General features: G+C 42.4%; 1 protein-coding gene across 1 annotated transcript; it reads left to right on the forward strand.

Annotated features, from left to right (window-relative positions):
* Positions 1–24,086, forward strand: LOC145389871 (uncharacterized; the record flags this gene model as incomplete). Its single annotated transcript, XM_080264998.1, has 8 exons — positions 1–16; positions 1,135–1,315; positions 3,669–3,822; positions 10,821–11,006; positions 15,745–15,981; positions 21,201–21,322; positions 23,116–23,255; positions 23,981–24,086. Coding segments are annotated over exons 1-8 (1,137 nt in total), but the record flags the coding sequence as incomplete, so codon positions are not given.
* Between the last annotated feature and the right edge of the window lie 2,966 nt (positions 24,087–27,052).

Below are 27,052 nucleotides of genomic sequence, written 5' to 3' on the forward strand. Positions count from 1 at the left end.
TGAAGATGAACGACACGTGAGTAGCGGCCACACGTGTGAGTATTACACACACACACACACACACACACACACACACAATGTTTTATTCGCCCCTGTGTAGAGTATAACTCTCTTGTGTGGGGAGGCTCCTCACATACACTCTTCTCAACAAGGTGGAGTCAAAGGCTTTTTGTCTCATTAACTCTCCTTCTGGAACGATGCAGGAATGTAGAAGTGAAAAAAAGAAAGACAATGTGATGGTGTGAAGGATGTAGGTGGTAGATTATTAACCCATGGGGATGAAGCAAGGACCAGATGGAAAGAATATTTTGAAAGCCTGATAAATGGGAATAGAGGGAGCAGAGTGGCTGTGAACATGATTGGTTTTAGGGGTGTGCAGAGAAGGAATGCAGTGCCAGGAGACGTGACACTCGCACAGGTGAAGAGTGCTGTGAAGCGGCTGAAAAATGGGAAAGCAGCTGGGGTTGATGACGTGTATGCAGAGATGATTAAGTGTAGTGGTGAGAGAGGAATTAAATGCTTGTTGGAGATATATAAGAAGGCATGGATGAGTGAAACTGTGCCTGCAGAGTGGAAAATGGCTGTGATTGTACCCCTGTAAAAAAATAACAGTGAGTGAAGTGAGTGCATGAATTATCATGGCATAAGTTCACTGAGTGTGGTAGGGAAGGTGTATGGAAGAATTATTACAGAGAAAGTAAGAGAGAAATCAGAAGTCCTAGTAAGTGATAAACAGGGTGGCTTTAGGAGTGGCAGAGGATGTGTGGATCAAATATTTGCAGTGAGACAGATAACAAAGAAAACTTGTGAGAAGGACCATAAGGTGTTTATGGCTTTCATGGATCTGGAAAAAGCATACAACAAAGTGGCTGCATGAGATCAAGTAGTGTCTAGAGTTGTCATTAGGCGACCGAAGCCGATGAATGCAAGCATGTCGATGTCTTTGTAATCAATATCATACAATACAAAAGGGTAGCCAAGACTCAGACCCATACATTCTAAAGGGGGCAACATGGGATTGACTATTACCATTTACTCTCTCCTGTCTCTAAATGTTTTGGACTATGATAACGTGGTCTTGAATCCCTACACTCCAAAGAGGGGAGTAACTCTTACAGCTTCACGTTTCTTCAGGTGGGAGGGTGAGGGTGCAGGAGAGCCAGGCAGTGAAGAGAGCATGGACTTGTCTGAAGGTGGCAGCAGCAGCAGTGGTACCCTTGCCAACCAGTCTCCCCTCTCAGATCACACATCCATCCCACCTCCTATTTACTCCTACCAGCAGTCTGTTCGAGACCCTCTCAGGTTCCCCATGCAGGTAAGACTTTAGTGATACAGACTGCACTGAGGTAATGATAATGTATACATTGTGTGTGTGTGTGTGTGTGTGTGTGTGTGTGTGTGTGTGTGTTCTTACCTAATTGTATCTTCACAGGAATGAGTCAAACTTGTACTGTCCCATATATTAAACCATTTTTACCATACATATCCTTAACACTTTTCGTACACGTAAGAGTTATATGCGGTGGCTGAATCGGTAGAGAGGCGGCTTGCAGTCCTGATGGACCCAGGATTGAATCCCGGCTGGGGCAGGGAACAGTTTATGGATTTGAATTTCCTAAAAGCAGACTTTCCTGATCCACCAGATGACCCGCCGACATGTCTTAAAAGTACCCCCGCTAATACCAGTACACCAGTCCTGTATGAGACAGCCCTAGCATGTATTCAATATGGACAGTGGGTGTTAGTGCCAAAGTGGTGACATGTGGAGGTGTAGGAGGACTACTGGGCCTTGGGATAGGCCACTGCCCCCAAGAAATAGGCCCTGAACCTCTGCCCAGAGTCGGACACTTAAAAAAAAAAAAGAAGAAAAAAATGCTAATGACTTTTGGGCCATTGCTCTGGCACAGTTGTTATCAAACCATTTTGGAGAGTTTGATCTTTTACTTAACTGTTGACCTGGTATGAATAAATCTATACCAGGCAGTATTAAGTCATTAATGTGGGACTGGACAGAATTGACATCACTAGAGAAGATAGCCTGCCATGGAATGTTAGCAAGATAATCAATGCCATTGGGTCACCTTGACAGGTTCAGAATAGGGAGGTCTGGGGGGGCTGACTAATGAGGCTTTGATGAGACTGTGGTCAGAGGATCCAAGTGGTGACAGTACTTCTATCCTGTATTGATCTGGATTATTTGTCTGGAACAGATCCAAGAGATGGGCATTATGGCCAGGATTATCTGTTATTCTGGTTAGTTGCTTTACCAACTGTGTGAGATTAAATGATTCTGCAAACGGCTCGCACTCTAGACCAGCATCGTCAATCCTGGCAGAATGCAATAACCATTCAACATTAAGTACGTTAAAATCACCCAAAATGGTAATCTTGGTGCTAAGGACAAAGTTAAAGTTACTCAGCTGTGTGGATATGGAGTCAAATACACTGGGTTCTAAAGAAGCATTGGGGGAGTGATAGACTACACAGACACATTTGGTAATATTTAGATAATTTAGTTTACACAGTGAGTAATCAAAATTAGTTGAGGTGAAGTTTAAAACAGTGTCAACTGCACATTCAGATTTGGTATAACAACAGGTGCCACCCTTGTTACAGAAGTTTGTGAAGAGATGGTAACCAGGAAAACAAAATGGGGAAATTCAGTAGAGGGAGAAATTTGGGGTTCTGTGAGGAACAAGGCTAGAGAGGATATGGACTGTAGGAAAAAATGAACTGAATTCTAATTGGTACCGAAAGCACGGACACTGGCGAAGAATAAGGCTGCACCTGCTCTTCTCCGCTGACAAGCAAGAACAGAATTTGCAACAGTTGCTGCTGGTACAGTCGCTTCATGGCAACCAGGAGGACCCTGTGCTGCCAGCCCTACCTTGCCGGTGGTGGCAATCCGAGATATCACCTCATTTGCTGATGTTAATGTAGCGGCCATTAGTAAAGGGAATGGAAATAGGAGGTGTGATATTTTACATGCATATAGTGTGGTGTAGACAGTTGAAGGTACAGGTATTAAGAGAATATGCTGGCCTACTCTCTGTGCAAATGAAAGCACTGAAAATGTTCAGCAAAGGGGGATGGTAAGGATCAATTCCTGAGGGCTGGTGAAATGAGGGCTCCAGCTCTCCCTGGCATAAGCTTGCCCTCCACCTCAGAAGTGCCGCCCTGTTCAACTGGTGCTACAGTCTACTCCTGGCAGATATTCAAAATAAAGAGTAAAAAATTAAAATAAGGAGTAAGAAATTAAAGTTTCTTATACAACACTTGAACTTGTTGTGTACAGTAAAGCAGTATAGTGTCAGACAGGTTTTTTCTTTCTTTTAAACTATTCTAATGCTAATACTATCTTCATTGCTAAACAATTCACCATCAATCTGCCTATAGCAAGACACCTTAATCATGGAAAACATAATCACAAATGAATCATCTCCATGTCACCCTGTCTACTGCCAAGAGGCTGCTCTCTCTCTCTCCAACTCATATCCCCTCTCTCATATACCTTTCCACCCCATTCCTTCATCTCATGCATGGTCTGCCACTCCCCCTACCCTCTGCCTCACTGACATTCCCTCTCCTGGTCAGTCTGTCATTCTCCATATTTTCAGCATGGTTAACCATCTCAGTGAGCTGCAGACATTAATGCTGTGTTCAAGCAGAATGGGCGCCTGGTGGGCGCTGCGATGGAGGAGGAGGAGGAGATGTTTGCCCTCAGTGGAGCGGAGGCCCCCATCGCACACAGGGGCACACCTCTCAACCTCACACATCCAGAGTACACCCTACCTGACACAGAGATCTATGAGCCAGAGACAGGTAAGGTACAGTTAGAGACAGGTAATGTATTCCCAGACAGGTTGTGTACAGCCATTTGCAAAACTTTACATCTTATCATCTGCAGCATCCATCTGAATTCTCATTCCTGTCCTCAGCATCACACACCCGCAGTACACCGTGCCTAACAGAGAAATCTGTCGGCCAGAGACAAGTAATGCACAGTTCCTGACAGTAATACTGATCTTTTTTTTAAATGAACATTTATGAGGTACAGACAGACAGAGACAGCGATCTGTGAACCAATGACAGGTAAGGTACAACCCTCCCTCCTGCCTCCCCAAGTTCTGCATTTAAAAGCAGGCTTCAAGTTTCTACAGGGTGATTCAATACTCTGATGCCTAAGAATAATGCCAGTACAGCACACCACCATTATCCGATGGGGTTAAATTATGGAAAGTGGATCGGATAATGATTTATGGGATACCGGGACAATTAAAACATGATTTTAATAAGGCTATGTTTGAGGCCAAGTGGAACCCACACCCTTCCCCCTCTGTAAAAGTAACAACAGCAACCTTAGACATGTGGAGAGAATGGAGAATGAAAGACTGACTAAGAGGGTGTATGTAGGTGAGGTGCAGGGAGGGAGAGGGAGGGGTAGACCAAGGATGAGGTGGAGGGATGGAGTTGAGAGGTATATGAAGGAGGGGAGAGTGAGTTGGGGGGAGGGTAGTCAAATGGTGGGTGACAGCGACTTGGAGGTGTTTTGTCTGCGGCCACCCTTTGCGGGATTTGGGCGTCGGGCTATAGATAAATAGATAGAACCTTAGACTGGTCCCTAGACCTCCTTTAATGCCTTATCTGACTACTTTCCATCACCGTATCACCTATGAGTATGACTGAAAGAGTGATCAGAGGTTGAGTAGATGTAACACACTAACCAAACAGGTGTAACTAACCTTATTGAGTACCAGGTCCTGTTGAGCCATCATCATGGGTCTCTTTGAGGCTGGGGCATACGTGGTGTCCCAGGGCACTCACTCATCATTGCATTTGCTCTGGCAAAGAAGAGAAATCTAGTTGACAGGAATAAATGTTTGTTTTGCCAGACAAAATTACTGTGCCTGCAATTCCTACATATTTATTTTATTTTCTGCAAAACAGCTGAGTGGTGAGTGAGGGATGGAGTGACAGTGGTCAGATGGGGAAGAAGTAGATGCAAGGGCTGTGGCTGTAAACACAGCTGACGTTTGTGGGCATAGGAGTCATAATAATTCTGCTGTTCAGTACAATATTTCCTCCCATATCATCTATCTATCTATCTATCTATAGCCCGACGCCCTAATTCCGCAAAGGGTGGCCGCAGACAAAACGCCTCCAAGTCGTTCTGTCACCCATCATTGGACTACCCTCCCCCCAACTCATCCCTTCCTCCCTCATATACCGGTACCTCTCAACTTCATCCCTCCACCTCATCCTCGGTCTAACCCTCCCTCTTCCTCCCTCCACCTCACCTGCACACACCCTCTTAGTCTTTCACTCTCCATTCTCTCCACATGTCCAAACCACCTCAGTGTATTTCCCCTAATCTTCTCAACCACATCCACATCTACCCCACAATGTTCCTTCTCTTCTTCATTCATCAATCTGTCCCTCCATGTCACTCCACATGCTCCTCTCAAGTAACTCATTTCCACTGCTCCCACTCTTGACTTGTTTCCCTCTTGCAAGGTCCACACCTCACTTCCATACGTCAGGGTAGGGATCACAATACTATCATGCAGTGACTTCTTAACTTACACACTCACCTTCCTATTTCTCATCACTGCTTTCAGTGAACCAACAACCTTCCTTCCCTGCTGTACCCTTTCACATACTTCATCCCCCAAAGTTCCATTCTTATTCATCACACTACCCAAGTACTTGAATGTACTCACATTCTCCATAATAATAATGTAGGAAAGAATAAATTTATGGTCTTCAAGAGGAATGAAGTCAATGAATGTACAGTGAGGTAGGATGACGAGGAAATGGAAAATGTGAGTGCATTTAAGCACGAGTACTTGGGTAGTGTGATGAGTAAGGGTGCGAGTCTGGAGGATGAAGTGCTTGAAAAGGTGCAGCAAGGAAGAGAGGTTGCTGGTTCTTTGAAAGCAGCGATAAGAAATAGGGAACTGAGTATGATATTTTAAAAAAAGTGCCTGCATGATAGTACTGTATTGTGATGCCAACTCTAACATATGGAAGTGAAGCTTGGACCTTGTTGGAAGGACACAAGTCATGAGTGATGGCAATGGAAATGAGTTATTTGAGAGGAGCATGTGAGGTTACATGGAGAGACAGTCTGACAAATAAGAAAGTAAAAGAGCACTGTGGTGTGGATGTGAATGTGATAGAGAGCGTTAGGAGAAATACACTGGGGTGGTTTGGCCATGTGGAGAGGATGGAGAGTGAGAGACTAATGAGGAGAGTGTATGTGAGTGAAGGGGAGAGGGAGAGAGGGAGGGGGCAGCTGAGGATGAGATGGAGGGATGGAGTGGAGAGGTATATGAGAGAGGAGGTTTTGAGCTAGGAGGAGGGCAGTGAAATGGCGGGGGACTGGGCGACATGGAGGCCATTTGTTTGTGGTCACCCCTTATGGGATTGAGCCATCTGGCAATAGATAGATAGATGGATAGATAAAATAGTAATATTAATAATACAGTAAAAGTCCTCCAATCCGACCACCAATAATCCGAAAATCCCAATATTCAGAATTTGCCAAGGCAAAAATTTTCTATTTTTTCTGGTGTTTTTCCAATTCTTCTGGGCTATATCTAAGGATTTATCTGGTTTGGACTTGCCCATGGACTTGGATATACGTGCCTTCATCTATTCATCTACACTTCTATGCATTTCCAGTGAGTAAAACAATAATTCATATCATTTATGTGTTTATTTAAAGATCATGTACATATTTGAAATGTTTTCAAAGGCCCCTCTTAATAGTCCTAAAAAAAACAATCAAAAGACCCTCAGTTCCATGTGATTCGTATTAGAGGACATTTACTGTACTGTAATAATAGTAATAACAATACTGATACTAATCCTAATACTAATACTACTACTAATAATAATAATCTATCTACCTATCTATCAACTCCCAGTCGCCTTGATCCTGTAAAGGGTAGCCACAAACAAATCACTTCCACGTCACCCTGTCCCTTGCCATTTCACTGCCCTCCCCTCAGCTCACACACCCCTCTCACATACCTCTCTATTCCATCCCTCCATCTCATTCTTGGCCTCCTCCTCCCTCTCCCCTCCTCCACCTCACTCACATACACTCTCCTCATTAGTCTCTCACTCTCCATTGTTTCCACATGGCCAGTGTATTTCTCCTAATCCTTTCTGTCACATACACATCCACACCACAATGCTTCTTCACTTCCTCATTTGTCTGTCTCTCCATGTAACTCCACATGCTCCTCTCAAATAACTCATTTCCACTGCTGTCACACTTGACTTGTGTCCTTCCAACAAGGCACAAGCTTTGCTTCCATATGTTACAGCAGGTTTCACAATACTCTCATGGAGCGGCTTTTTTACTTCCATGCTCACTTCTCTATTTTTTATCACCGTTTTCAAAGCACCAGCAACCTTTCTTCCCTGTTGTACCCTTTGAAGCACTTCATCCTCCAAACTTCCACCGTTACTCATCACACTACCCAAGTACTGTACTTAAACAGACTCACATTTTCCATTTCCACATCATCCAACCTCACAGACCATTCAGTGACTTCATTTCTCTCCAAGACCATAACTTTACTTTTCCCTATGTTCACCTTTAGATTCCATTTCTTATACGCTTTCCCAAACTCTTTCACCAAGCCTTGCAGTTCCCCTTTGTCTTTTCTTAACAATACAGTACCGGTATTATCTGCAAACAACAGAACAGGAAGTTTCCAAATGCTGCTCTCTCTCATTAGGGCTGCACCAGTATTCACTGCCCTACCTTGCATCTCTTTTATAATCCTATCCATATACAGATTGAACAATGATGGAGTCATGACACATCCCTGTTTGAATCCAACATTCAGATAGAAAAATTCACTCAGTTCACCATCCACACGCACTGCAGCCTTAGCACCCTCATACATATTCTTCACAGCATTCAGCAGCTTCCCATTTACTCTATTAAGTAAAAGTCCTTTAATCCAACCACCAATAATCTGAATATCCCAATACTCCAAATTTTTTGAGCTGGCAGATAATTTTAAATGCAGTAATAAATATAAGTGTATTAAGTGAAAATTAAGTGAATTACAGTAAGTTACTGTTTAGTGAACTGAGTGAAAACTAAGTTTATCAAGTGGATTTTTTCTCTGGGCTTTGTCTGGGCTTTATCAAAGGATTTATCTGGCTTGGACTTGCTCTTGGACTTGGAATAACTGCCTGCAACTATTCAGCTACACCTTTATGCATTTCCAGCGAGTAAAACAATGACCCATATTATATTAAGTGTTTATTTAATGATCATGTACATATTTCTAATGTTTTCTGAGGTCCCTCTCTAAAAAAAAAAAAAAAAAAAAAAAAGAAAAAAAAGGTGTTCAAAAGACCCTCAGTCCCCTGTCATTCAGATTGCAGGACTTTTACTGTATATTTTTAATATTTTCCACATGCTATGTTTATCCATTCTGTCATATACCTTCTCCAAATCCATGAAGGCTGCATACAACTTCTTTCCCTTCTCTAGAAACTTTTCCACTAAAGACCTAAGGATGAGTACCTGATTTACACAACCTCTTCCCTTCCTAGAATCTCCCTCTTCTTCTCCAACTTATTCCTCTGTTATTTCTCTAACTCTGTCAGTAAGCATCCTACCATATACTGTTCCTATTACACAAATACCCCTATGATTGATACACACTTCTTTTTCACCTTTTCCTTTGTACAGGGGAAAAATTATACATGACTTACAATCCTCTAGGATTCTATCTTCCTACCAAGCCAATCTTCACATCTTCCATATCCATTTCACTACTATCTCTTCCCCATGCTTTAGCATTTCACCACACACCTCATCAATTCCTAGAGCTTTCCCCATTTTTACTTACTTCATTGCTTCCACTACTTCCATCCTACTGATCTCTTCCTCCCTTCTCACCTACCTCCTGCTCCCAGCCACTCCCAAGCCACTTATACTCACATTACTTTCATTCTCTATGTTTAACAGTTCCTTAAAGTGTTCTCTCCGTCTACTCACTTTTTCTCCTCTTTCCACCATCAATCTACCATTTTTATCTTCCACTCTCCTGCTAACTTCTCTATCATGATAATAATAATAATAATCCATCCATCAATCATCCAATCATGTAATAATAACAATAATAATAATAATCCATCCATCCATCCATCCATCCATCCATCATCTAATCCTGCGTTGCCCCACGAGGAGAGTAGGAGCCCTGGGCAAGGCAGGTTGGTCCTGATATTGATGATGAGTGTGACAGGTCGCACTCATCCCCGAGTTGCATTACATGAGCAATAAACCCCAACCATCCCTTCGATATAAATTTCCATCGGCTCAATCCGATTGGAGTGCCTTAATTACCAACTAAAACAGGCGCCATAATCTGGTTATATAGTTACCACCAAGTGCAGCATTTGGCTTCCTGGTGTACAGGAAATCATTTGGCTTGTCACTCAATGTAGAGTCACCCGCAGACCGAAGGAAGAGGAAAGAAAGAAGGACAGAAAAGGAAGGATGGAAAGAAGGAAGGAGGAGAGGAAAGGGCTGGCACCCACGAGCAGCATTACACTGAATGAGTGGATGGTGAGTGCCCCCACCTACCACAGAATAATAATAATAATACAGTAATTATAATAATAATAATAATACAAATAATAATAATACACCCTTCAGCTTCACACACACCCTGAGTACACCCTTTCTGATATAGAGACAACATGAAAGAGGTTATAATATTCATGCATTATACATACTCTTCTATATATTCTGTAATTGTTAGTGGACATGGTACATGTATGATGTTAAGCAAGTTACAGACTGAGTTTGATGTAGTGTCAACTGGATGGAGAAAAGAAAAATGCAGTTTTATAAATTTATGCCTACAGAGGAATGTTATTGTGGTCAACAAAATGTCTACTTATTTATCAACAGCATGCCATCATTATATGAATGGGATGCATCTTTGAAAGTGGGTGGGAATGCTCACCATCCACTCACTCAGTGTAGTGCTGCTGTTGGGTGTCTGCCCTTTCCTCTCCTCCATCCTTCTTTCCTTCCATCCTCTTCTGTCTTCCATTCCTTCATTCTTTCCTTGTCTTTCTGCCTATGGGTAACTTTACACTCCTTCTTCTGTCTTTCTTTCCTTCATTCTTTCCTCTTCCTTCTGCCTGTGGGTGACTCTACACTGAGTGACAAGCCAGATGGTTTCCTGTACACCAGGAAATCATTTACTACACTGGGTGGTAACCATATAACCAAATTTTGGCTCCTGGTGGTTTTGTGGGTAATTATTGCACTCCAATCAGATTGAGCCGGTGAAGGTTTATATCCAAGGGGTGATTGGGGTTGAGCGGTGAAGGTTTATATCCAGGGGATGGTTGGGGTTGATTGCTCATGTAGTGCCATTCAGGGATGAGTGAGGCTGGTCACTCTCATCTTAAATGTCAGGACCAACTGCCTAGCCCCGGGCTCCTACACTCCTCAAGGGGCAATGTAGGATTGGATGATGGATGGGTGGATGGATTGTATAACAAATGATTTTTTAATGAATTTAGTGTTCTAGCAATCATATAAGTGAGGAAATGAACATACAGGTATAATGAGAAAAATGGGCAATGTAGCAGTGAAAAACACCAATGAAAAAAATGTGCTAAATGTTACAGTCATAAAAGCATGTGATCATATAAGTCAATTGTAAAAAAACAGTCAATAATTCTAACTACCAATCTGTCTAATCTACTTATTCATCCAGTAAACTAAAGCATCAGTCTATCTGTCAATTTCCCTTCATGTCAACCCCCAGTGGACTTCCCAAGCTCCCCGACAACCCTCCGATACCTGGTGGAGCCTGGCAGTGAGGAGTGTGGGGGAGTGCGACTTGCAGAGAGGGAAGAAACCTCACAGCCACCTGTCACCCCTACAGAGGACGATTATTCTCTCTACACCGCTGTTGTCTCACCCCCAACCGGCCAGGTCACCCTTAGGAAAGGTAAAGGATCATCATTATTCTCATCATCAACTTAGGATATGTAAAGAATCTTCATCAACATCATCACTCTCATTGTCATCATCATCACTATAAACTTAGGAAGCATCAAGGATCCACCACCACCATCATCATCATCATCAACTTATAATACATAAAGGACCATCATCATCATCATCATCATCATCATCATCACTGCCAACATTATTCATCTGAAAAGGAAGAACGTGGTATTTAAGGTAGAAAATCAGACAAAAAAGGAAAACAGGGATATCATAGGTAAGCAGTATATGAAGAATGATGAAAAAATGGTAATGGTAGACAGTGAAGATATTAAAGATCCCTGGAGAGAGCATTATAACTGTTTGCTGAATGAGGAGTCTGACTGGAACAGGGAAAGTTTAGAGTCAACAGATCCAAAGTTTGGCCCTTGAACTTTGATCGATGCTGATACTGGGAGCAGAGCGATAGGCAATATGCAGTTGGGGAAGGTGGTGGGTGTTTCTGGATTTACTGCTGAAAAGCTGAAGGCCTCAGGAGATATATATGAGTGGGTTTAGTTGCTGATTTGAAAAACTCAATTATATATCAGTGTGTTGTTCCAGATGACTGGCTGAAGAGTGTGACTGTAAATGTGTACAGTAAACTTTCAGTTATCCCACATAATTCAGCCAAGCCCTATGCCAAATAAAGTGAAACACCAGATATTGCATAATACCCTCCATCGGCTCGACATTCAGCGTTGAGCAGGATACTGTGTTACTATCCCTGTCGACCCTCTATCCTAAAAACTTTCCCATGAATGATATTGCTTTAACAGAGCTGAGCCAGCAGCGCCAGATACTGCCTTCAGCCATATATTGTGATGGCAGATAACTGAAAGTCAGTATCATCCAGACCTCTTTTCCCATACTAGGGCAGGGTGAGGAGCAGCAATGTCTAGACAGCCCAAATTTGCCCAGTACAATGGTCCATGCTTCCATTCACTCATCATTCAAGCCTCCAGAATCCTGGATCTATCTGATACGTTAAAAACATTCACCACACTCTGTAGTTTCACATAAACGTATCCAATATAATCACTCTGGATGCTGTCACGTTAAAAAGGGGTGCCAAATCCCTGATCATGAGCTTCTTCTCACAACATTCATCAAGCCAGCTCGATCTCCTGTCAGTTACCTAGCCTCACTGACTTCCATACCTTTCTTCCCCACACACTCATCCACCATACCCCTCCACCTTCTCCTTGGCCTACCTCGCCTCCTCCCTTCATCAAATTTGCTCAGATATACCTTTTGCACCACTCTATTGTTATCCATTCTCTCCATATGACCATACCATCTCAGTGCACTCTCTCTGACTCTGGTGTCCACAGACTTCCTCACTCCACATTGTTCACGAATCATTATTTTGTATCCTATCCACTCTCTGTACTCCACATACAATCCTCAGCAGTCCCATCTCTACTGCTCTCACTCTTGACTTTTCATTTTCATGCCACACCATACTCTCACATCCATATGTTAAAGTTGGCACGAACACTTCTTCATGTTAGCCTCGCACAGCTGCAACACTCAAGCCTCTGTTTGTTATCAAGGTCTTAATAGCACCAGCTTCTTTACTTCCTTGTGTCACTTGACTTTCCACTTTTTTTGCACATTTTCCTCTCTTTTCTATCACTGTACCCAGGTACTTGAACTCTCTCACCAATTGCAGTCTTTCTCCATTCACTGTAACATCACACTGGGAGTCACCTTCTTTCTCAATAACCATCACTTTACTCTTTTCTACATTTACTTTCAAGGCACGACAGTCACAGACATCTGCAAAACTCTGCACTAGTCTACTAAGTTCTTGTCCAGTATTTGCAAGTAGTACTCCATCATCAGCATACAACAAATTTGAGATATTCCATCCATCACCATTCAGTACCAATGCCATCCCTCTCTCCATTACTCATGTTTTTACTTCTCTCATCACCCCATCCATATATATACTGAACAACCATGGGGACATCACACAACCTTGTCACACACCCACACCGATCATGAACCATTCACTTAGATGCCCATTTACCCTTACACATGCTTCATTGCTGTCATAAAAACTCTTGATGGCACCTAGCAGTTTCCCAACTACATCATACATGTGCAAAATCTTCCATAATCCTTCTCTATCTACTTTGCTGTATGCTTTTTCCAGATCCTTGAATGCCATAAACACCTTAAAGTCCTCACAAGCCTTCTCCACTATTTGTCTCACTGCAAATATTTGATCCACACATTCTCTGGCACTCCTAAAGCCACCCTGTTCACCACTCACTAGGACTTCTGATATCTTTCTTACTTTCTCTATAATAATTCTTCCAAATACCTTCCCTACCACACTTAATAAACTTATGCCACAATAATCCTCGTACCCACTTTGCTCAACTGCCGGTGTACAATCACAGCCTTTTTCCAATCTGCTGGCACAGTTTCACTCATCCATGCCTTCTTACATATCTCCAAAAAGCACTTCATTCTGCTCTCTCCACTACACTTAATTATCTTTGCATACACCTCAGCTACTTTCCCATGTTTCAGCCACTTCACAGCATTCTTCACCTGTGCAAGTGTCACGTTTCCTATCACTGCATTCCTCTGCGCATCCTCAATCATGTTTACAGTGGCTCTGCTCTCTCTATATTTATTCACCAAGCTTTCAAAATATTCTCTCCCTCTTGTCCCTACTTCATCCCCATGGGTTAAAAATCTACCACTTACGGCCTTCACTCTTTCACATTTCTTTCCACTGTCACTTCTACATTTATGCACCTCTTTCCAGTATAACTTTCTATTTTCAGAGCAATTTGCATTCATTTTTCTTCCTTGATCATCATTTATCTCCTTTTCCTCTTCACTAGTCTCTTTACGTGCTTCTTGCACTCAATATATTCAGTTCTTATTTCAATTGAACCCCTGTCCTTTAACCACTCCAGCCACTTCGTTCTCTTTTCCTTCACCGCTCTCTTAATCTCTTCACGTCACCATGCCGTACCTTTCTTCTTTGTTGTTACTCTTGCCACACCACACACCACTTCAGCATTCCTAACTAAGCAATCCCTATATGCATTCTACAGGCTGTCCAGATCCATTTCATTCCAATATACTGATTCTAACTCCTCCCCTACTTTGGTCCTGTATTCATCCATTTCTGTGATCCTCAGATTCTCGACTTTCAGACTTTCTCCCTGACTGCTCCTCTCTCTCCTGGTCCACCTCACTCCTTTCAGCTTGATCTTGCATACCACAATCATATGATCTGACAGACCACATCGTCCTCTTACTGCCTTCGTATCAGCAACCATTCCCAGCATCGACCTCCACAAGCACATAATCAATCAGGCTTCATTCAACTTGATCCCCATTCCCTCTATACCATGTATATTTATGTGCATCTCTGTGTTTGAAATACGAGTTACAAATGCAGGACCTCCTTTCCTGACATATATCCTTCAGTTGCTTCCCGTTATCAATTTCTCCTGGTACTCCATTACAACCCATTATGTCATCCTCAGGACCAGTGCCTACTCTTCCATTCATATTGCCCATTACAATCACTTTCTAGCTCCTAGGCATTTCTCCCACTGCTTCATCCAGCTCATTCCAAAACCTGTCTTTCTCTCTCTCACTCCTGTCATCACACTGTGCATATGCTAGAATCACAGTGGCAGCCACTTTCACCTTCTCAAACTTGAACATGACATACATACATCTCAAGGTGACACATTTGTAATCTCTCATTCCATTCTGCCACACCTCATTCATCAACAAAGCAACTCCTTCCTTGCATCTTCCTCACCCATTCATGCCTGACCTCACACACTTTACACCCTCCCACTCCTCCACTGCACACCCTTTCATCTTTGTTTCACACAGTGTCATCATGGCATATCTCGCACTCTTGAACACATTCACCACTTCCGCCCTCTTGCTGTCCTGATTCACACCTCTCACATTCCACATGGCCATGAAACCTGTCCATTTGGTTGGGGTCCTTGGCTGATATTGGGTCCTCTGAGGCTCTCCAAAACATTTGCCATGATTAAGTGATTTTTGATAGGGGAATCTGGGGTATACTTAACCTTGCCAAAAAACCCCAGTTATATGGTTGCCACCCAGTGTAGTAAATGGTTTCCAGGGTACAGGAAACCTTTAGGCTTGTCACTCAGTGTAGAGACCATAGGGCATCCCTACACTGAGTGACAGGATGATTGTCCCCCCCATCTACCACAAAAGTTAACTGTATATATCAACAGTATATTAGAAACAGAGATACAATGGTACATTATATCAGACACACAGATAAAATCTAGGGGGGCCTACTTAACCAAAGAGAATACGGGGCTATGTGTATTTATGAATCCAATCCCAAGGTGGGATTCTCAAACACATTTGCAATCGATTCCCTGTTATAACTTATATGTATTTTACAGGAAGAACCAGAGATATGAGAGATTCTTTACTGCCCGTTTCTTGTTCTTCCCTCAAAAAATATATATATTAACCTACGATAATATCTCTCATAACCAAGATTTCTTTTTCTGGGAAGAACAAGAGACATGGGAAGACACTGTACTGTCCTTTCTTTGTCCTTCCTGGGAATACATATCACAGTTATAACAGGGCCTTGATCATAAATACAGTTATGTTCAAGAATCTCACTCCCAGTTTCTTATTTTTGAGCATCTCTTCTACAGAGCGTCCGTCAAGCTTGGAGGTGACCCGGAAGAAACGTTTGACAGTGACAGAGGAGCTTCTGACAGTGGCAGTGGAGGACGACCAACACTCCCTCTCCTCCCTCAGCCAACACACCAATGACGATGATGACGACGACGACGATGACGCACAGATGCTCTCACATGATGAGTTCACTGATATGCTTACGCCAGATGACATAGACACACCGGATGAACTAGAGGAATCCATCATGGAGCGTGAGTTTTTTTCTCTTTTTCTTTATGTGTTAACTCTGGGCAAAGGATTAACAGCCATTTCATCGTGTCTGACCATGGGCACAGGCTTACCTTAACCCATTCTGTTACATCAAGCAGTCCTCCTACATTTTGCATACCTCCATAATTATGTCATCACCTGGTCTGAATATATCAAAGGGTTATATGAAATAATGACAATCACGCACAGGTGCTTTCACAAGACAAGTTCATTGATGATGCAGACACACTAGATGTACGGCAGGAATCCATTATGGAATGTAAGTATTGCTAAGAGCTGTTTGGTTACAACAAAAGGTTACATGAAAAGAACCTATGTGACAGTGATGAAGATGATACACAGATGCTTTCATGTGGCGAGTTCACCAATGTGCTCACCCGTGTTGACACAGATACACTGGATGAACTGTGAAATCCAGGGGCATCTGCAGGATTTTTTGTAAGGGGGGCAAAATAAAAGAAATTATACATATATGTGCCGACCGAACATATAATTCACTATAAAATATAGTATCAAGATGTACTTAAATTGCAGGCGAAAAGTCTTCATATGCTGATGTGCTATAACTCAAAGGAACGAAAATATACGTGACGTCCGGAAAAGTTCCAGACACACTTTGGAATTCTAAGGTGGGGCAACTGCCCCCCCTTGCCCCCCTCTCCAGACACCCATGGTGAAATCCATCATGGAGTGTGAGTATTGCTGACTGACAATTGGTCTGGCTGTATCAAAAGGTTGCATGGTTCTGGATAGGGATGACTTCACAAGGTGACACCAGTGTAATGGGGTGATACTACTGCCCAGTTATACAAGCCCTCCCAGTCTTCCTATCCCCTGAAAGGAGGATGATTGAATGCAAGGGCAACTTCAACCTGCAATTTACTGGGTTCTTGTCCTTTTTTTTTTTTTTCTAAACTAAAGACCAACAGAGGAAGGAAAAACCAAACAAAACAAAATATCATACACCAAATTACAGGTATCCTCCATTCATAAAAACTCTGCAACAGTTTGACTTAAACTGCTGAAGGCTGAAGTTTTGGGGAAAAATCTGGGGAATCAAGTTCCAGAGAGAAGTAGTTTGGAGAATAAAGGAATTCTGATATGCAGAAGTTCTACAATATGGCAGTGTGACAGTCAAGTCATGGTGCTACCAGATGCCCATGTAGCACAGGGGAATGTTTGGAGAGGTGGCACAATGGATGCACCTTTGTCTGAGAATTTGCCATAAAAGTATCTGTAAAATAATTCAAGGGAGGCAATACTTTGTCTTACTTGTAATAGAGGTAGTTAATTTATAATTTCAGGATTATTAATTATTCTTATAGCTTTGCTCTGAATTTTTTCCAGTTGTTTTAGTGGATTAGTGATTAGTGGAGATAGTGATTTTGGGAGGGGACTTAAATGGTCATGTAGGTGAAGCAGCCCAAGGTTATGAAGGAGTGCATGGGGGATGTGCATATGGTCTAAGGAATGCAGAAGGGGAAAGGATACTCGAGTTTGGGGAGGCAACGGACATGATTGTGTGCAACACATATTTTAGGAAAAGAGACAGTAGGTTAATTACGTATGAGTCTGGGGGAAATAGCAGTCAGATAGATTATTTTCTGGTTAGGAGGGCCGATAGGAGGTTAGTGAGGGATGTTAAAGTTATAGGAAGTGAGGAGTGTGTGCAGCAGCACAAACTATTGATTTGTGATATGGTGCTTAAAGAACAAATGATGAAAAAGAGGACTTATGTACCTAGGAGGAAAATATGGAAGCTGAAAAACCAAGTAGTAAGGGATGCCTTCTATAGCGAGTTGAGGAGAGTGGTGGCTGAACAGGGAGCTGTAGACAGAGGCATTAATGAACAGTACAGAGCTCTCAAGAACAATTTCTTGAGAGTTACTGATGTAACATGCGGCTGGACAAGAGGACCACCAAGACATAAAGTAACTTGGTGGTGGGATGAGGGTGTAGAAGCTGCAATTAAGGAGAAAAGAAGGCTTTTCCGGGAATGGAAGAAGGGTGGTAGCAAAGAGGAATATTTGGCTGCCAAGCGTAGGGTTAGGAGAGAGGTATACAGGGCAAAGTCTGAGTCACAGAGACAATTACTTGATAACCTAAATCATGGGGAAAGGAAAAATATATTTAGGGTGGCAGGTCAGGTGAAGAGGGATAATCGGGATATCATAGGTGAGCAGTGTGTGAAGAATGATGAAGGAAGGGTAGTGGTGAACAGTGAGGATATTAAAGATGCATGGAGAGAGCATTATAACCGGTTGTTGAATGAGGAGTTTGACTGGGACAGGGAAGGTTTGGAGCCAGCAGATCCAGTGTCTGGCCCTTGGCCTTTGATTGATACTGCTACTGTGAGTGAGGCAATAGGCAGGATGAGGGTGGGGAAGGCAGCAGGTGTGTCTGGGTTGACTGCCGAAATGTTGAAGGCCTCAGGCGATATAGGGGTGAGTTTAGTCACTGACCTGATAAATAGGATTATTTATGAGTGTGTTGTCCCAGATGATTGGCTGAAGAGTGTAATTGTAAATGTGTATAAAGGGAAGGGTGATGCCCTGGAAAGAGGGAATTATAGAGGTATAAAGCTTTTAGATCAGATAATGAAGGTAATGGAGAGAGTTTTAGAAGGTATGATTAGAGAAAGAGTGAATATTGATGAGATGCAGTTTGGGTTTATGCCAGGTAGGGGGACCACTGATGCCATATTCATTGTTCGACAGCTTCAGGAAAAATATATTGGTAGGAGAAGGGATCTTTATTTTGTTTTTGTTGATTTGGAAAAGGCCTTTGACAGAGTCCCTAGAGAGGTGGTGAAGTGGGCAATGAGAAAGCTTGGCTTGGAGGAGTGGCTGGTTAGGGTGGTTATGGCCATGTATGTGGGTGCTCACACCCAGGTGAGAGTGAATGGAGATTTGAGTGATGAGTTTTCCGTGAATGTTGGTGTGCATCAGGGGTCAGTCTTGAGTCCCATGTTGTTTATCATGGTACTTGAAGCCCTTTCACGTGACTTTAGAAACGGACTCCCATGGGAGTTGTTGTATGCTGATGATTTGGTGTTGATTGCAGAGAATGAAAGGGAGGCGGAGGAAAGGTTTAGGAAGTGGAGAGATGATATGGGGCAAAAGGGTTTAAGGGTAAATGCAGATAAAACAAAAGTGATGATATCTAGGGTTGGTGGCAGTACTGTCAAAGACGAGGGAGAGTGGCCATGTGCAGTTTGCCACAAGGGCGTGGGAAGTAATTCCATCTTGTGCGGTGTGTGTGATAAATGGGTGCATAAGAGATGTGCTGGTATCAGAGGTAGACTGCGAGATAATGCTGATTTTATGTGTACGGCATGCCGGGGTGAGCAGGTGGAGATCGTCAGACGTGAAAGAATTGAACTTGCTGGTGAATCTCTTGAGTGTGTGGAAGAGTTTTGTTATTTAGGAGACATGTTGTGTGCTGGAGGTGGGGCTGGAGCTAGCTCTGTGGCTAGGGTGAGAAGTGGTTGGAAGAAGTTCAGGGAGCTCTTGCCTCTCCTGACATTGAGGGGGCTCTCCCTACGTGCTAAGGGGTCTTTGTATGCAGCGTGTGTTAGGAGTGTAATGCTGTATGGCAGTGAGACCTGGGCAGTGAAGGAGGAAGACATTCGCCGGCTCAGACGTACAGAAATGACAGTGATTAGGTGGATGTGCAGTGCGTCCCTGCGTCCAAGGCCTGGAGGGGCTGGGTTTACAATGGAAGAGTTGAGAGGTAGGATGGGACTGGACTGTATTGGTGTTGTGATGAGGAGAGGTAGATTGAGGTGGTTTGGACATGTGGAGAGGATGGGGGATGATAGTTGGGTGAGGAAGGTGAGAAGTGTTAATATTGGGGGTGGGGTTGTGAGGGGTAGACCGAGAAAGACATGGGACGAGGTCATTAAGTGTGACCTTAGGGTTAAGGGACTGAACAGGGAGGCTGCAATGGATCGTGCAGCATGGAGAGCCGCCATTAGGTGACCAAGGCCGACACATGCAAGCATGTTGGAGCCTTTAAAAACGAAACGAAACGAACATCTCCACATCCACTCCACATGGGAAAGCATTATTTATGCTGAGACTGCACATGACTTGCAAATTACAGCTAACTGCTCATTTGGGTAGACATTATGGATTTTGTATGAAAATCCAAGTTTCTTTGAAGTAGTTTTATAGCATGTGACCTTGCATGAATTTCATGAATCTATAGTTATTAGGCAGGAATGCGTCCCCTTGGTTATTCACCTAAAATAAATGCACTACAGTGATAAGTTCCATAATATCACAGTTTTTTCCATGCAGCCAGTAGGATATATAAGGTACATCATTCATTCATTGCCAGACGCCATGTATCCCAAACGGGGGTGACCAAGGGCTTAGAGTTAATTGTTTTACAGGGAGGGGCACTAATCCTCCACCAACCCCACTTGACACGTAGGGATGCCAACAGCATCTGGTGTTCCCAGGCGGTCACCCATCCAAGTACTAACCAGACCCAACATTGCTTGCACAAGCAAAATGATGCCATGTTTACTCTTGTGGAATCGTCATACTATACAGGGTTGATCAGGGTATTACTTATGTTTTATATGAACTGGCAACTAAATTAAGTGCCAAAACTAGCTAATTACTTTCCTACAGTTGCTGATAACTGCTGAAAAAAGATATCAGAGATGTTCGGTAAGCTTTGTAACAATATAAATGTCTCATCCTGGACTCTAACAATTTGTCAGAGTTTCATGCCTGAGAGTGATGATTATGTGCCTTGTTACAGAGCTTGTAATCACATACCACTCTCATGGTAGTATCTCCCGAGTTGATGGTAGCCATCCATCTACTACCGAAACAGGGAAATTAGCAAGTGAGCTTTACAGGTGACAAAAGAACTTTAACACTCAATCTTTCTGTAACTTACAGTGGCTTTATTTGAGGGGGAAAAAAAAAAAAAAAAAAAAAAAAAAATGCTGTTGTTGTGCCATCATGCTCATCTGAAACATGAACCCAGTGGACTGCAGGTGTACATTGTCCTTCCCCTGCAGTCCATCAACCTCTTTTCAGGGGATAGGATGAGAGTTCAGGGGCATTAGTATTATCAGGCAGTGGAGTTGCCTGGTTATATCAGTGACACAACATGAAGACATCCCTTCTCAAAAAAAAAAAAAAAAAAGAATAGATAACAAGACCCTTCTATCTTGATTCAGGTCTGGGTCCTCAGCCAAGGATAGAGCCACTACCTGAGTACACAGCAGTGCAGGAAACCAGTGAGGAACGGTCATGGCGATCAGTTGTCATATCTGGAATTGAACGGAGGATTGACATGAAGGTCAGTACATCATCATTTATCCATCATCCAATCTTTTATTGCCCCACCAGGAACATAGGGACCCTGGGTTGGTCTACTTAATTCCTGATTTTTGAAGTGAGAATGACCAATCTATTGTCCCAGAATGGTATTGTGTGAGCAGTAAACCCCATCCACCCATAGTACGTACTGTACACCTTTATGAGCAACATCTGCTTGGATACTTTCAGTCAGTATATCTGTATAACCAAATGGTTTTTGGTGGTTTAGTGGGTTAAGGCACTGTGACCAGATGGAGCCTCTATGGGTTTCATCTGAGGAGGAAGTTGGGGGCTCTTTGCTTGCACAATGCCACTCACGGGAAAGTGGGGCTGGTCACCATTGCCTATAAATATTAGGAATGGGTAGCCTTTGCCTGGGCCTCAGGACTCCTTTTTATATGGGCAAAATGGGATTGCATGATGGTACATTTATTGCAAGAAACGTTAAATGACCCGAACAGAGAAAGGCTCAAAGTAGGGCTAAAGATGAACTGGACTAAAACTACTGTAATGTGTAATCTTCACATACCAAAGAGCATCATCAGTATACCAGAAGAAATTCTTGAAGTAGTCAAGGAGTACAGTTACTTGGGGCAAATACTAAAATTAATGATAGACCCTTGGTTTAGGTTATCAAGAAAAAGTCTCTGTGACTCAGACTTCACCCTGTATACCTCTCTTCTAGCCCTACGCTTGGCAGCCAAGTATTCCTCCTTGCTACCATCCTTCTTCCATTCCCAGAAAAGTCTTTTCATCTTAATTGCAGCTTCTACACCCTCATCCCACCACCAAGCTACTTTATGTCTTGGTGGTCCTCTTGCCCAACCACACATTACATCAGTAACTCTCAAGAGATTGTTCTTAAGGGCTCTGTACTGTTCATTAACGCCTCGGTCTACGACTCCTTGTTCAGCCACCACTCTCCTCATCTCGCTATAGAAGACATCCCTTACTACTTGATTTTCCAGCTTCCATATTTTCCTCCTAGGTACATAAGTCCTCTTTTTCATCACTTGTTCTTTAAACACCATATCACAAATCAATAGCTTGTGCTGCAGCACACACTCCTCACTTCCTCTCTCTCTCTCCCTCTCTCTCTCTCTCTCTGTATATATATATATATATATATATATATATATATATATATATATATATATATATATATACAATATATTGTGCATATACAGCAAACTCTCTTGTATGTGCTGCCACATCTTCTAGAATGCATCATTATCTGTCACAGCAAATGGAGGCAAATTTTAAAAAACTTACAGGATGCTCAAAATTAGAAATCCATGTCATCCGATGAGAGTCCTGCCCCTCAGACACTGCCGTAAGTCTCATCACCAAAACACTGCTTTTGATGTTGTGAAATTTGGCAGTTTTCTAATTTGTTAACTGTATGTCGCTATCTTTAGCTTTCTTACGTTCAGCATTAATTATATAAATTTTCCTCGTCTTCAATACGTTTCATACTCATATTTTCTAGGGTATCTCATCCCAAAATGGATGATGTGTTGGTTCTCCCCCCCTCTCCCAAGGCCATCACTCTCTCTGTAAGGATTGTGACTGCAAGGTGGAGTCAGAATCCCAGGAGCATGAATGGTGAGTGAATGAGAGTGCAGCCTAGTTAACTAGGCAGAAATTAGATAGTTCTCCCTCTAGTTTATTAGTGTTTTTTATTGCTCTCTTAACCCTACCTCACCCCACCCTTGTATGGGAAAAGAGGTTGGGATGATGATGATGATGATGATGGTGATGATAATGTTGCAGGTGATTGAGCTGTACAAAAAAGTGTTGAGCCACGGGGGTTACTATTCAGGGGCTAATGAGGCCATCATCGTCTTTTCTGCCTGCTTCCTCCCTGACAGGTCACGCAAAGACTATGATTATGTCATGGACAACCTCTTCATGTAAGTTTTCTTCCAGCTTGAATGAAATTACTGTATTTTAAAATAATGTAGGCCTAATGCTGGAACAGTGATTTATATGGAAATATAAATAAAGTATCAGCTACTTTTATATGACTGGTACTGCTAACTTACACAATGGAAATACAAGTACAGTATATGAAACTTGTATAAAGTCTTAATAAAATATATAAGTGAAACTTATCAAGGGTGATCCATGTATTATGCAACCATAGTTCATGTGTTGCTGGGACAGCTCAGTCAGCAATACTATATCCTTTTAACTCTAACTTGGCCTAAAACTACCATGTCAACATCATTAATGATGAGTTGTAACAATAAATTAACACTAGAATATGATGTCACCTATAAAGATATGCTATGAAAAGGATGTTCAGGTGTAGTATTGTCTTTTTCTCCCACTAGCAACATGAAATAAGCCACTAAAGGACAAAAATCTGAGCCATGTTATAGTAAAAATAGTATAGTGCATACCCTGCATCATTTTCTACTTCCCATAGCCTTTTTCATGCCTTTTACTGTTTATTCTATTATGTTCACTGACTGTACAGTTAATTAATAATTTCATGAGGCAGCCAAAATGACTTTGTTCCTCACATTAGTAGACAGTCCTTCCTGCAACAGACAAGACTGGAGAGCACAATAGATGGACCACCTAATACATTAATGGCACAAAGGTATATGAAACTTATATATTACTTGTACAGGTATGTGCTGACAACACTAGACCAGTTAATTGCAGAGGACTACATACTAATCTATCTACACGGGGCCACAACACGAGGCAACATGCCTTCCTTTGCATGGCTTAAGGTAATTATTATGCAATGTATCATGTGATGGAAAGTATTATGAGAAATACCTTGAGAAGGTCTGGCCATTTGGAGGGAATGGAGAAGAGACACTGACTAGCAGAGTGTAGGTGAGGTGGAAGGGGATGGGGTAGGCTGAGGATGAGATGGAAGGAAGGACTGAAGAGGTGTATATATATATATATATATATATATATATATATATATATATATGTATATATTCAAGTACTTGGGTAGTGTCATGAGTAAGGATGGAACTTTGGGGGATGAAGTGCGTGAAAGAGTACAGCAGGGAAGGAAGGTTGTTGGTTCACTGAAAGCAGTGATGAGAAATAGGGAGGTGAGTATGGAAGTTAAGAAGTCACTGCATGATAGTATTGTGATCCCTACCCTGATGTATGGAAGCGAGGTGTGGACCTTGCAAGAGGGGAACAAGTCAAGAGTGGGAGCAGTGGAAATGAGTTACTTGAGAGGAGCATGTGGAGTGACATGGTGGGACAGGTTGACGAATGAAGAAGTGAAGGAACGTTGTGGGGTGGATGTGAATGTGATTGAGAAGATTAGGAGAAATGCACTGAGGTGGTTTGGACATGCGAAGAGTATGGAGAATGAAAGACTAACTAAGAGGGTGTATGTAGGTGAGGTGGAGGGAGGGAGAGGGAGGGCTAGACCGAGGATGAGGTGGAGGGATGGAGTTGAGAGGTATATGAGGGAGGGGGGGGGGTGAGTTGGAGGGAGGGTAGTCAAATGGTGGGTGACAGAGCGACTTGGAGGCGTTTTGTCTGCGGCCACCCTTTGCGGGATTAGGGCGTCGGGCTATAGATAGATAGATAGATCTATCAGTGGATAAATCAATAATTATATGGTGTCACGGTAGGGTCAGGCTCCATATTACCTCACCCTTACCAGCTTACTTCGGCATTTGTCATGTTAATATACATAATACATTCACTGTTATGTCCATCCATCTCTCTCATTCTCCGCATCTCACCCTGTTTACTCCCCTCTCATCATCATCATCATCATCATATTTCCCAGTTCTGTATTATATAACCTTTTTTTTTTTTTTTTTTTTTTTTATACTACATAAATGTAAGATGTGTTGTACTTCATGAATATAGGATATGGCTGTATGATAGGCCAGCCAGTTGCAAGTAATGGTGTGTGTGTGTGTGTGTGTGTGTGTGTGTGTGTGTAATTCACCGGGTCGGTCAGGATCACTTGATGGTCGTGATCGTCAGCTTTTACCCTCCCGGAAGGGAGCTGAGAGCTCATATAGTCCGATCTAAGGGCAAGGCTGTGACCACACACGCACACACCAGTCCCCTTGCTCAAGGGGGACAGTAACCACCCACTTCGTCAGTGAAACTTTTCGCAATGTGTGTGTGTGTGTGTGTGTGTGTGTAAACTTAACCCATTAGCTGTGGTGGCTTCTCTTCAGTTAACATAAAATCGCTTCCTGTATGCTGAAGTATATATACATATATATTTATTTTCCGGTCACAGCGTTCATCTAGCACGTCATATACTGTTCAGTTCTGCCGAGTTGCTCTTAGCTGAACGTATCGATGTAACGTTAGCCAAAACAAAATACCGTCTTTGTAACTAATTCGCATCTTACAGTTTCGATATCTAATCTCATTGTTCGTACATCACGATACTTTAGGCAGACAAGAAAATAATCTACCGAAATAGAAAACGCTAGTTACATGGATAACTGATATATTTTTCGTTCCTGGACTATAGTGTTCCTCCTCGTAACATAGGGTTTGGGTGGAGTCACCCCCTCCCTACACTATTGCCATGTTTCCTAACCCTACGATGTATAACGCCTGTGGTTTGTGTAGTAGGAATGATACATAAACATAACTCATACTAATATAACTGTAATGAAAGTGCTGACATGTATCAAGGAAGAATAAAACTATTCTGCATACTATATTATACGATAATAGAGAAACGTGGCATAAAAATTTGGCAGTGTTGCTCTAAAAATATTCTAATTATTATTTACTTCCCCAACACTTCTAACATTGCTAATTAATTTAGCAAGTATAATTGCAAGAAAATTTGAAGGGATAAAAGTGGGAAGAGGCGATCCTTTCATAATTAAAATAAATATATCAAACAGCTCTGGGGTGGCAGCACTCACGCGACACGTGTTTGTGTGTACGCTGTGGGAGGTCACCAACCCCCTACAGGATTTAGGCCTATTGGGGAAACCTCTATAAAAAAAACGCGCCGTGACTTTTACCTCAAGGGTGGTGCGGAAATAAAGTCAAAATTATAATCCATACATAAAAATGGAAGTAAAAAACCATGGATGACATAACAAAATCTAGCGAGAGAGAGAGAGAGAGAGAGAGAGAGAGAGAGAGAGAAATAATAATAATAATAATAATAAAACTTTATTTCCACTAAACAGTGGGTATTCTTATACATTATACAGTAGTACAGCATACAGTATGAAAGTTCTATACACAATATAATACAAGTTGATACATATGGTGGAGAATAGTGACAGAGAGGTAAATGGTTTAAAAGGTGTGGGGACACTTAGGTTAAAAATAGATCAATTAAGGGATTTAGGAACGAAGGCAGTGGGAAGGATTAAGACAGATGGGATTGTAAGATTAGGGAGTTTGAGCAATAGGGTAGAATGTATGCTCTCAATAAAAGTATAGCAATTATCAACGGCTAATTATTATACAGGTGTTGATGGTGGGGGTCTATATTTATAGGAGGTGTTGGTGGTGGAGGTATAGCGGGTGTTGTTGATGGGGGTGTTGTTGGGGGTAGGGGTATAGGGGGTGTTGGTGGCAGGGGTATAGGGGGTATTAGAAAAACGGAGATCACAAGAGGGAAACAGTGTCAAGGTCATCGCTGATGGAGAGGTCAGCTCGGAAACGTGGCAACAGTGCAGGGAGGGGTGACTCCACCAAAACCCTACGTTTCGATCTGTCAGAC

The sequence above is a fragment of the Coenobita brevimanus genome, unplaced genomic scaffold (genome assembly GCF_032717465.1).
Source record: "Coenobita brevimanus isolate Jiangsu-jjx unplaced genomic scaffold, ASM3271746v2 jjx.HiC_scaffold_2571, whole genome shotgun sequence".
Taxonomy (NCBI): domain Eukaryota; kingdom Metazoa; phylum Arthropoda; class Malacostraca; order Decapoda; family Coenobitidae; genus Coenobita; species Coenobita brevimanus.